We start from the raw sequence: 13,116 nt of genomic DNA, 5'->3' as shown, positions 1-13,116 counted from the left end.
CACAGCGTGTGAGTTGCCACGAGTAGTCTGGATGTAAATAGCCACTAGTACACAGCGTGTGAGTTGCCACGAGTAGTCTGGATGTGAGTTGCCACTAGTACACAGCGAGCGAGATGCAACACAAGTAGTCTGGATGTGAGTTGCCACTAGTATGCAGCGTGCGAGTTGCCACAAGTAGTCTGGATGTTAGTTGCCGCTAGTACACAGCGTGTGAGATGCCACGAGTAGTCTGGATGTGAGTTGCCACTAGTACACAGCGTGTGAGTAGCCACAAGTAGTCTGGATGTGAGTTGCCGCTAGTCCACAGCGTGTGAGTTGCCACGAGTAGTCTGGATGTTAGTTGCCGCTAGTACACAGCGTGTGAGTTGCCACGAGTAGTCTGAATGTTAGTTGCCGCAAGTACACAGCGTGTGAGTGGCACGAGTAGTCTGGATGTGAGTTGCCACTAGTACACAGCGTGCGCGTTGCCACGAGTAGTCTGGATGATAGTTGCCACAAGTAGTCTGGATGTTAGTTAGCACTAGTACACAGCATGTGAGTTGCCAAGAGTAGTCTGGATGTGAGTTGCCAAGAGTAGTCTGGATGTGAGTTGCCATGAGTAGTCTGGATGTGAGTTGCCAAGAGTAGTCTGGATGTGAGTAGCCATGAGTAGTCTGGATGTTAGTTGCCACTAGTACACAGCGTGTGAGTTGCCATGAGTAGTCTGGATGTGAGTAGCCACGAGTAGTCTGGATGTGAGTAGCCACGAGTAGTCTGGATGTGAGTAGCCACTAGTACACAGCGTGTGAGTTGCCATGAGTAGTCTGGATGTTAGTTGCCGCTAGTACACAGCGCGTAAGTTGCCATGAGTAGTCTGGATGTGAGTAGCCACGAGTAGTCTGGATGTGAGTAGCCACTAGTACACAGTGTGTGAGTTGCCACGAGTAGTCTGGATTTGAGTTGCCACTAGTACACAGCGTGTGAGTTGCCACGAGTAGTCTGGATGTGAGTTGCCACGAGTAGTCTGGATGTGAGTTGCCACTAGTACACAGCGTGTGAGTTGCCACGAGTAGTCTGGATGTAAATAGCCACTAGTACACAGCGTGTGAGTTGCCACGAGTAGTCTGGATGTAAATAGCCACTAGTACACAGCGTGTGAGTTGCCATGAGTAATCTGGATGTGAGTTGCCAAGATTATTCTGGATGTGAGTAGCCACTAGTACACAGCGTGTGAGTTGCCAAGAGTAGTCTGGATGTTAGTTGCCGCTAGTACACAGCGCGTGAGTTGCCATGAGTAGTCTGGATGTGAGTAGCCACGAGTAGTCTGGATGTGAGTAGCCACTAGTACACAGTGTGTGAGTTGCCACGAGTAGTCTGGATGTGAGTTGCCACTAGTACACAGCGTGTGAGTTGCCACGAGTAGTCTGGATGTGAGTTGCCACGAGTAGTCTGGATGTGAGTTGCCACTAGTACACAGCGTGTGAGTTGCCACGAGTAGTCTGGATGTAAATAGCCACTAGTACACAGCGTGTGCGTTGCCAAGAGTAGTCCGGATGTGAGTTGCCACGAGTAGTCTGGATGTGAGTTGCCACTAGTACACAGCGTGTGAGTTGCCACTAGTACACAGCGTGTGAGTTGCCACGAGTAGTCTGGATGTAAATAGCCACTAGTACACAGCGTGTGCGTTGCCATGAGTAGTCTGGATGTGAGTTGCCACGAGTAGTCTGGATGTGAGTTGCCACTAGTACACAGCGTGTGAGATGCCACGAGAAGTCTGGATGTGAGTTGCCACTAGTACACAGCATGTGAGATGCCACAAGTAGTCTGGATGTGAGTTGCCACTAGTACACAGCGTGTGAGTAGCCACAAGTAGTCTGGATGTGAGTTACCACTAGTTTACAGCGTGTGAGTTGCCATGAGTAGTCTGAATGTTAGTTGCCGCAAGTACACAGCGTGTGAGTTGCCATGAGTAGTCTGGATGTGAGTTGCCACTAGTACACAGCGTGCGAGTTGCCACGAGTAGTCTGGATGTTAGTTGCCACAAGTAGTCTGGATGTTAGTTAGCACTAGTACACAGCGTGTGAGTTGCCAAGAGTAGTCTGGATGTGAGTAGCCAGGAGTAGTCTGGATGTTAGTTGCCACTTGTACACAGCGTGTGAGTTGCCACGAGTAGTCTGGATGTTAGTTGCCACTAGTACACAGCGTGTGAGTTGCCATGAGTAGTCTGGATGTGAGTAGCCACGAGTAGTCTGGATGTGAGTAGCCACGAGTAGTCTGGATGTGAGTAGCCACTAGTACACAGCGTGTGAGTTGCCATGAGTAGTCTGGATGTGAGTAGCCATGAGTAGTCTGGATGTGAGTTGCCACGAGTAGTCTGGATGTGAGTTGCCATGAGTAGTCTGGATGTGAGTAGCCATGAGTAGTCTGGATGTGAGTTGCCACGAGTAGTCTGGATGTGAGTAGCCATGAGTAGTCTGGATGTGAGTTGCCACGAGTAGTCTGGATGTGAGTTGCCATGAGTAGTCTGGATGTTAGTTGCCGCTAGTACACAGCGTGTGAGTTGCCATGAGTAGTCTGGATGTGAGTAGCCACAAGTAGTCTGGATGTGAGTAGCCACTAGTACACAGCGTGTGAGTTGCCAAGAGTAGTCTGGATTTGAGTTGCCACTAGTACACAGCGTGTGAGATGCAACGAGTAGTCTGGATGTGAGTAGCCACGAGTAGTCTGGATGTGAGTAGCCACTAGTACACAGCGTGCGATTTGCCATGAGTAGTCTGGATTTGAGTTGCCACTAGTACACAGCGTGTGAGATGCAACGAGTAGTCTGGATGTGAGTTGCCACTAGTATGCAGCGTGTGAGTTGCCACGAGTAGTTTGGATGTTAGTTGCCACTAGTTTGCAGCGTGCGAATTGCCACGGGTAGTCTGGATCTGAGTTGCCACTAGTACGCCATGAGTAGTGTGTAATAGTTGCCATGAGTACAGTGTGTAACAGTTGCCATGAGTAGTGTGTAACAGTTGCAATGAGTACAGTGTGTAACAGTTGCCATGAGTACAGTGTGTAATAGTTGCCATGAGTAGTGTGTAACAGTTGCCATGAGTACAGTGTGTAACAGTTGCCATGAGTACAGTGTGTAACAGTTGCCATGAGTACAGTGTGTAACAGTTGCCATGAGTACAGTGTGTAACAGTTGCCATGAGTACAGTGTGTAACAGTTGCCTTGAGTACAGTGTGTAACAGTTGCCATGAGTACAGTGTTTAACAGTTGCCATGAATACAGTGTAACAGTTGCCATGAGTACAGTGTAACAGTTGCCGTGAGTACAGTGTGTAACAGTTGCCATGGGTACAGTGTGTAACAGTTGCCATGAGTACAGTGTGTAACAGTTGCCATGAGTACAGTGTGTAACAGTTGCCTTGAGTACAGTGTGTAACAGTTGCCATGAGTACAGTGTGTAACAGTTGGAATGAGTACAGTGTAACAGTTGTCATGATTACAGTGTAACAGTTGCCATGAGTACAGTGTAACAGTTGCCATGAGTACAGTGTGTAAGTTTGTTACTTTCAGCATCTGAAGGAGGAGTCTGAGCGTATCAACCAGACGAATATCGTGATCTGTACGCCAGGGCGACTACTGCAGCACATGGATGAGACTGTCAACTTTACAGCAGATGCTCTGCAGATACTAGGTAAGTTCAATACCTTCACAACCCTAAAGAATGTTCTATGTTGAGGGTTTTGTTCTGTTTCTCTCTATGTTCAGCAAGTAAGATGTATATTGATGTTTGTTGTTTAACGCTGTATTCAGCAATATTCCAGCTTCATGATGGCGGTCTGTACATGATCGAGTCTGGATCAGACAATCCAGTGATTGACATCATGAGCATCACTCTGTGCAGTTTGGATACGATGACATGCATCGACCAAGTCAGCGAGCCTGACCGCCTGATCCCGTTAGTCACCTGTTATGGCAAACATGAGTTGCTGTAGACCAATTTTTACACTGATCTTCACTGGGTGTATCTATTGGGGGCTAGGCTTGGGAAAGTTGGCTGTCCTAGCAAGTTTGATTTTTTCATTAAAATATCACTTAGTTTGTGATTCTTGTGATGTTTGTCAATATGACAGTTAATCCCTTTGTTTCACTGGGAAAATGCCCTAATTTTACACATGGTAGGAATGACTAGACGTAGACCATGTAGACTGGATGAAGGCACAGTGTAGCATGATGTCCATGCTTTGGGAGGATCAAGTGAAGGAGTAGGTTGAACATGCTACTGATGAGTGTCTTGGGACTGACAACTGAGAAGCAGGGCACAGTACTCCTAGGGACAGACTTGTACTAACTCTGGTGAATGTGGTCCTGTTGAGTGTTTAGGGGCTGAGAACTGAGAAGCAGGGCACAGTACTCCTAGGGACAGACTTGTACTAACTCTGGTGAATGTGGTCCTGTTGAGTGTTTAGGGATTGAGAACTGAGAAGCATGGCACAGTACTACTAGGGACAGACTTGTACTAACTCTGGTGAATGTGGTCCTGTTGAGTGTTTAGGGGCTGAGAACTGAGAAGCATGGCACAGTACTACTAGGGACAGACTTGTACTAACTCTGGTGAATGTGGTCCTGTTGAGTGTTTAGGAACTGAGAAGCATGGCACAGTACTACTAGGGACAGACTTGTACTAACTCTGGTGAATGTGGTCCTGTTGAGTGTTTAGGGGCTGAGAACTGAGAAGCATGGCACAGTACTACTAGGGACAGACTTGTACTAACTCTGGTGAATGTGGTCCTGTTGAGTGTTTAGGGGCTGACAACTGAGAAGCATGGCACAGTACTACTAGGGACAGACTTGTACTAACTCTGGTGAATGTGGTCCTGTTGAGTGTTTAGGGCTGAGAACTGAGAAGCATGGCACAGTACTACTAGGGACAGACTTGTACTAACTCTGGTGAATGTGGTCCTGTTGAGTGTTTAGGGGCTGAGAACTGAGAAGCATGGCACAGTACTACTAGGGACAGACTTGTACTAACTCTGGTGAATGTGGTCCTGTTGAGTGTTAAGGGACTGAGAACTGAGAAGCATGGCACAGTACTACTAGGGACAGACTTGTACTAACTCTGGTGAATGTGGTCCTGTTGAGTGTTTAGGGGCTGAGAACTGAGAAGCATGGCACAGTACTACTAGGGACAGACTTGTACTAACTCTGGTGAATGTGGTCCTGTTGATTGTTTAGGGACTGAGAACTGAGAAGCATGGCACAGTACTACTAGGGACAGACTTGTACTAACTCTGGTGAATGTGGTCCTGTTGAGTGTTTAGGGGCTGAGAACTGAGAAGCATGGCACAGTACTACTAGGGACAGACTTGTACTAACTCTGGTGAATGTGGTCCTGTTGAGTGTTTAGGGCTGAGAACTGAGAAGCAGGGCACAGTACTACTAGGGACAGACTTGTACTAACTCTGGTGAATGTGGTCCTGTTGAGTGTTTAGGGGCTGAGAACTGAGAAGCATGGCACAGTACTACTAGGGACATACTTGTACTAACTCTGGTGAATGTGGTCCTGTTGAGTGTTTAGGGCTGAGAACTGAGAAGCATGGCACAGTACTACTAGGGACAGACTTGTACTAACTCTGGTGAATGTGGTCCTGTTGAGTGTTTAGGGGCTGAGAACTGAGAAGCATGGCACAGTACTACTAGGGACAGACTTGTACTAACTCTGGTGAATGTGGTCCTGTTGAGTGTTTAGGGACTGAGAACTGAGAAGCATGGCACAGTACTACTAGGGACAGACTTGTACTAACTCTGGTGAATGTGGTCCTGTTGAGTGTTTAGGGCTGAGAACTGAGAAGCATGGCACAGTACTACTAGGGACAGACTTGTACTAACTCTGGTGAATGTGGTCCTGTTGAGTGTTTAGGGACTGAGAACTGAGAAGCAGGGCACAGTACTACTAGGGACAGACTTGTACTAACTCTGGTGAATGTGGTCCTGTTGAGTGTTTAGGGACTGAGAACTGAGAAGCATGGCACAGTACTACTAGGGACAGACTTGTACTAACTCTGGTGAATGTGGTCCTGTTGAGTGTTTAGGGGCTGAGAACTGAGAAGCATGGCACAGTACTACTAGGGACAGACTTGTACTAACTCTGGTGAATGTGGTCCTGTTGAGTGTTTAGGGGCTGACAACTGAGAAGCATGGCACAGTACTACTAGGGACGACAGACTTGTACTAACTCTAGTGAATGTGGTCCTGTTGAGTGTTTAGGGGCTGAGAACTGAGAAGCATGGCACAGTACTACTAGGGACAGACTTGTACTAACTCTGGTGAATGTGGTCCTGTTGAGTGTTTAGGGCTGACAACTGAGAAGCATGGCACAGTACTACTAGGGACGACAGACTTGTACTAACTCTAGTGAATGTGGTCCTGTTGAGTGTTTAGGGGCTGAGAACTGAGAAGCATGGCACAGTACTACTAGGGACAGACTTGTACTAACTCTGGTGAATGTGGTCCTGTTGAGTGTTTAGGGGCTGAGAACTGAGAAGCATGGCACAGTACTCCTAGGGACAGACTTATACTAACTCTGGTGAATGTGGTCCTGTTGAGTGTTTAGGGGCTGAGAACTGAGAAGCATGGCACATTACTACTAGGGACAGACTTGTACTAACTCTGGTGAATGTGGTCCTGTTGAGTGTTTAGGGACTGAGAACTGAGAAGCATGGCACAGTACTACTAGGGACAGACTTGTACTAACTCTGGTGAATGTGGTCCTGTTGAGTGTTTAGGGGCTGAGAACTGAGAAGCATGGCACAGTACTACTAGGGACAGACTTGTACTAACTCTGGTGAATGTGGTCCTGTTGAGTGTTTAGGGGCTGAGAACTGAGAAGCATGGCACAGTACTCCTAGGGACAGACTTGTACTAACTCTGGTGAATATGGTCCTGTTGAGTGTTTAGGGGCTGAGAACTGAGAAGCATGGCACAGTACTACTAGGGACAGACTTGTACTAACTCTGGTGAATGTGGTCCTGTTGAGTGTTTAGGGGCTGAGAACTGAGAAGCAGGGCACAGTACTACTAGGGACAGACTTGTACTTACTCTGGTGAATGTGGTCCTGTTGAGTGTTTAGGGCTGAGAACTGAGAAGCATGGCACAGTACTACTAGGGACAGACTTGTACTAACTCTGGTGAATGTGGTCCTGTTGAGTGTTTAGGGGCTGAGAACTGAGAAGCATGGCACAGTACTACTAGGGACAGACTTGTACTAACTCTGGTGAATGTGGTCCTGTTGAGTGTTTAGGGGCTGAGAACTGAGAAGCATGGCACAGTACTACTAGGGACAGACTTGTACTAACTCTGGTGAATGTGGTCCTGTTGAGTGTTTAGGGGCTGAGAACTGAGAAGCATGGCACAGTACTACTAGGGACAGACTTGTACTAACTCTGGTGAATGTGGTCCTGTTGAGTGTTTAGGGGCTGAGAACTGAGAAGCATGGCACAGTACTACTAGGGACAGACTTGTACTAACTCTGGTGAATGTGGTCCTGTTGAGTGTTTAGGGGCTGAGAACTGAGAAGCATGGCACAGTACTACTAGGGACAGACTTGTACTAACTCTGGTGAATGTGGTCCTGTTGAGTGTTTAGGGGCTGAGAACTGAGAAGCATGGCACAGTACTACTAGGGACAGACTTGTACTAACTCTGGTGAATGTGGTCCTGTTGAGTGTTTAGGGGCTGAGAACTGAGAAGCATGGCACAGTACTACTAGGGACAGACTTGTACTAACTCTGGTGAATGTGGTCCTGTTGAGTGTTTAGGGGCTGAGAACTGAGAAGCATGGCACAGTACTACTAGGGACAGACTTGTACTAACTCTGGTGAATGTGGTCCTGTTGAGTGTTAAGGGACTGAGAACTGAGAAGCATGGCACAGTACTACTAGGGACAGACTTGTACTAACTCTGGTGAATGTGGTCCTGTTGAGTATTTAGGGGCTGAGAACTGAGAAGCATGGCACAGTACTCCTAGGGACAGACTTGTACTAACTCTGGTGAATATGGTCCTGTTGAGTGTTGTTGGGCTGAGAACTGAGAAGCATGGCACAGTACTACTAGGGACAGACTTGTACTAACTCTGGTGAATGTGGTCCTGTTGATTGTTTAGGGGCTGAGAACTGAGAAGCAGGGCACAGTACTACTAGGGACAGACTTGTACTTACTCTGGTGAATGTGGTCCTGTTGAGTGTTTAGGGGCTGAGAACTGAGAAGCAGGGCACAGTACTACTAGGGACAGACTTGTACTAACTCTGGTGAATGTGGTCCTGTTGAGTGTTTAGGGACTGAGAACTGAGAAGCATGGCACAGTACTACTAGGGACAGACTTGTACTAACTCTGGTGAATGTGGTCCTGTTGAGTGTTTAGGGACTGAGAACTGAGAAGCATGGCACAGTACTCCTAGGGACAGACTTGTACTAACTCTGGTGAATGTGGTCCTGTTGAGTGTTGTTGGGCTGAGAACTGAGAAGCAGGTCACAGTTCTACTAGGGACAGACTTGTACTAACTCTGGTGAATGTGGTCCTGTTGAGTGTTTAAGGGCTGAGAACTGAGAAGCATGGCACAGTACTACTAGGGACAGACTTGTACTAACTCTGGTGAATGTGGTCCTGATCTTTGTTTTTTCATTTGTACATTGTGAAATGACATTGACCATTCATGTTTCAGTGTTGGATGAAGCCGATCGAATTCTGGACATGGGTTTTGCTCAGACCATGAATGCCATCATAGAGAATCTGCCTGCAGAAAGACAAACCCTTCTCTTCTCTGCCACACAGACCAAGTAGGTTAAGAAACAGTTGCATGGTTTGGACCCAAGAGTGGAGGTGTCATGATATGTCTGTCCCGTGTATCGAAACATATTGCTGGTGGCTCAGGGACAACCATGGCCCAGTCATCTAAGGTGCTGCCACTAGTTATGCACAGTTTTGTCCAATGGACATGCCAGGACACTCTGATCATGGGGTCTTATCCCAGATTTGCCCTGATTATGTTTCTATGTTTTTCAGCACCATAACCATGCTTGTGTGTAAATGTCCAACACTTTCATCACTTTGGGTTGTCCTCCCAAGTAGGAGATAGTAAGGTAACACTAGCCTGAGTAGGTGTCAGGACAGGTTATTACAAAATACACCTGATTAAGCCATGAATTGATATCTGGTTAGGCATAGTGTATCATCTGGTTGCAATTTACAATACATCAATACACGGTGTGGATTAAGCACTATGTTCTTCTTCTGTTAGAATCAGTGTTAAACACAACTCACGCAGCGCAATTGTAGCACAACAACAGTCGTAAGTCTATGTTAAAGTATAGGAGTTACGATAACTTTAACGCTACGATAGCTTTGTGGTACGGACCACTGAATTCTGAGGCTGGGCCTTTGTTTGTTTTTTAATTTAATAAGTATCAACTTTTGACTTGTTTGAAGTATTATTCTGTTAAACACAATTGGAGTAATCTGTGTCTGCCTTTTCACACACGACAGTGAAATATTTAAATAGAAATTATAACGGCAAATAATGAATTAAATACTAAACTCACTGCCTCGTGAATAGTTCTAGTATACTAGATATCAGAACTGTTCACTCGTTCCATAAAAATTGGTATTACATGGGAGTGAGTTTAGTATTCCATAATTTTTAAACTTATCCTATCTCACTTTATACAAATCTTCTTTCTTCTTCGATCCTCTGTGGAAACTTGCTTGAACCCTGTTTCGAGCTTCTAAATCAAAAACATTTGCCCGAACACACACCAGCATCTCTATGGTTATGACCAACAACTGGGTCAATTATGTGCTCTTGTGCACGGTCACCTTCCACGCTTTGACCACATTCATCTCTCTACCAACTCATTACCTTTCTAATTGCCACCATGTGTTTTGATGTATTGCTTGGACCTAGAGAATACATTTTTGTTTTTTCAGAGACATTTGCGGTTTGAGACAGTCTACAACATGGGAAAGAAGGACACACTTCACACCTGTGCTAAATGCAGACATACTAATTTTACATCAGACCTGCACAAGTTGTGCTGCCATTATTGTGGCCAGTGTAATTTGGAATCTAGATGCACAGAGTGTCATTCCTTAGAAGATTCTGCTTTCCGTATCTACATCCAGAGATACCACAGATGAATGCTAGACCGCAGATCAAAGTCTAAAGAGTCCAGGAAATCATCATCTAAGAAAACAAAATTTGCTTTGCCCGTTCATTCTGAAAGGCCCATACACTCCATTACAGATTACGATGTGACCGTCCCGATCTCACTGCTCATCGGTCTCGTTTGGTCTGTGCTACTCACTGTTCTTGAGTCAACCCCATCTTTAAGTTCGGTGAATGCACTTTACTCTCCTCCGTTCAAGATCCCATTCTCAGAATTGTCACACTTACACGATCATAGGAGGAACAATATTCTGACTGCTCTTTCCAAGGCTACTCATCAGGATACTCCTGATCGTCTATCTCGGGATTGTCAGAAAGAAGCTACACAGGATCGAAGATAGGGGGCTAAGGATCAGGATATGCGCTCCCGCTCTAAGGATCGGCATTACCATCACCAGCCGGCAAGTAGGAGTGTTCACAATATGACACCCATGCAGCGTACTACCTGAGATACCAATACCCGTGCCCTCCAGGATTTGCAGATTACCGATCCTCTACAGACCATGATCGTTCCCAGCTTCGTCATCCACCCCTTGCTCGACCTTACGGTGGTAATCCTCCACCTAGGGTTCGATGTTCACCACCAGATTCAGATCAGGCACGTCACCACTCCCGAATTGGTACTCGTTCAGCACATAAATCACCGGATTCCTGGGCCCACTTGCACAGAACAATCTTAGTTACAATTGATCTTAGGCAGCTACAATCAACTTTACAATCACCATACAATTGTCCTATTCCACTTGCACAAACTGATCTTAGCGCGATTGTAAGACGGCTTGGAGTTAAGATCGCGGTCTTAGCTAAGATTGAAATCTTCAACGGTGGAGGTACGAATATTTTTAACTCGACTCCTTTCTACAGTTGTCTGCCAACACGCATAGTTTGCTGCTCATACAATAAGTGGAACTGGTAACAGCAACACGTACCTCCCTCCATCGCACTTTGCAGTTTCAAGAAAGGTCCCAATTATTTGAAGGAAACAATTACTAGAATGAAGGCATATATTTTTGTCGGCATTAATACTGTCGTGATTTAGGAATTGTTTTCTATTTCAACAAGAGAAATACCTACTTATGTTTTTATTCAAAGTATTGAAATACAAATAAATACATTATTTAGTAACACAATTATTATGAAAATTAAAATAAATAATAATAATATTTCCTAAAACCATAACGTGTAAATGCATGATCGTCATCTGTTTGGGGGAGCTTTTCGTAAAATCCTAAATATATCCTTCATGTTTTCGTTTTGTTATGACTACCATTTCATAACACAGAAAGACGGGAACTTTCAAAAACGCATAGACGGGAAATAAGAATAATGAATAATGTTTCGAGAAAGCAATTGTTTATAATTATATATTCACTGAGTATTAATTTTTATCCCCCGCCCCAACGAAGTTGGCAGGGGATATAGAAATGGGTTCCGTCCGTGTGTGCATGTGTGCGTGCGTGTGTTCATGCGTGCGTCCCGAAATCGTTTCCGGAGCATAACTCAGAAACCGTTAAATATTTCTATTTCTTGCATGTCTATCAGACTCATGCTGAACTGGTGCCTTTTGCTATTTAAGAATTTTATAACTTTTCATTTTTTACGTTTCCATGGCAACAAGTTGGACTTAGGTTCTATAAGGGTGCTGTTCGTTTCCGGAGCGTAACTAAAAAAACGTTAAATAATTTCTTACAAAACTTTGCATGTTTACCAGACACATATTAAACTGGTGCCATTTGATATTAAGGAGTTTTATAAATGTTTATCTTAGAATTTCCATTGCAGCTATTTTGACAGGGCCTAAGAGAAATGTTGGGTCAGTTACCTGGTTTGGGACCATAACGTGTTAAAATGGCGTGGGATATAGATGACTTCGTCGACTGTATGCTTGTTGTTTTTTTTAAAAGTGTGAATTTTATTTTTGCTATTTATGGGATATTTTGCCAAAAATGCAAATGTTTCATCATATATATTTGCTTGTTTGATGAATACTTGTATTTTTTTCTTTTAAATTCTGATATTTAACCGCTCGTCCCCGTCCCATTTGATTTTAGATTTAAACATGTATGATTTGCTTTAGCTTGTATTTATTTGTAGATTCATTCAATGATCGCGATCTTAAGGATTTACAATAATTGTAGCGCTATGATCGCTTTGTGCAAGTGGACCCTGGTTCGATCCCTCAACAGTCTTGGGCTCCGATCTTGCCCACAAGTTTGGACCACCGCGATCAGCAGTGATGGGGGGGAACCTTCCTTCCATTCCTTTGTTCAGGTGGTCTCCACGGCGATCCTCCTCTCACCAATCAATTTCAGGTTCAGAGCAAGCTTCAGTCACCTCCCACTCAGCCCCTCCCAGAACTGTGGCTTCAGTCTCAGCAGCAGTCAACCCTACTCCACCAGATACATCAGCAGAAGTCTCATGCTTACCTAGAGGTTTAGCTCCGCACCTGTCTCCATCCACCTCTGCAGGCAGTTTCAAAATTGATCCTGTGTCAGTCCTTCATTGGATTGGGGACAAATTACAGCTACTGTGTACAGCCTCGGCTGCAGATCAACTAACAGGATTGGCAGTACCATCAGCCACCTCCTCCAACCTTACACTCCCTCCTAGACCCGTTTTGTTGGTTATCTCCTCTAACTTGGACATGGCCTTCTCTTCCTTCCGCCACTTCTCCACACTGGTTCCATGACAGCGTATTGCCACCGTGGTATTCTCCATCATTGGTCTTGGGACGATCAGTTTAACTCAACGACCATGAGCTTCACATACTCTCTTTGCCAAAGTGATCCAACAGATCGCACAAGAAGTACGGGAGGACAACAGAAACTGCTTCCACTCCAGAAACTGGAAGATCAAGAGAAGAAGGAGCATAGGCATCCACAGTCTGTGTCGGTTCAGCCTGATCTTCGAGTCCTTACCTCCTC

At 45.4% G+C, this 13,116-nt stretch overlaps 1 protein-coding gene across 2 annotated transcripts in view; it reads left to right on the top strand.

Annotated features, from left to right (window-relative positions):
• The window catches only part of LOC124116892 (probable ATP-dependent RNA helicase DDX10), a 90,209-nt gene that overhangs the window by 8,823 nt on the left and 68,270 nt on the right, over positions 1 to 13,116 (top strand). For both annotated transcript variants that reach the window (XM_048383814.1, XM_048383813.1), the window contains exons 5-6: positions 3,547 to 3,667; positions 8,693 to 8,807. In XM_048383814.1, the coding sequence (XP_048239771.1) occupies positions 3,547 to 3,667; positions 8,693 to 8,807 (236 nt within the window). The remainder of the gene's footprint in view (positions 1 to 3,546; positions 3,668 to 8,692; positions 8,808 to 13,116) is intronic.

Source organism: Haliotis rufescens, unplaced genomic scaffold (assembly GCF_023055435.1).
Source record: "Haliotis rufescens isolate VD_foot unplaced genomic scaffold, xgHalRufe1.0.p SCAF_5, whole genome shotgun sequence".
NCBI classification, from domain to species: Eukaryota; Metazoa; Mollusca; class Gastropoda; order Lepetellida; family Haliotidae; genus Haliotis; species Haliotis rufescens.
Note: the sequence above shows the minus strand (reverse complement) of the source record. Positions and strands in the feature narration are given on the sequence as shown.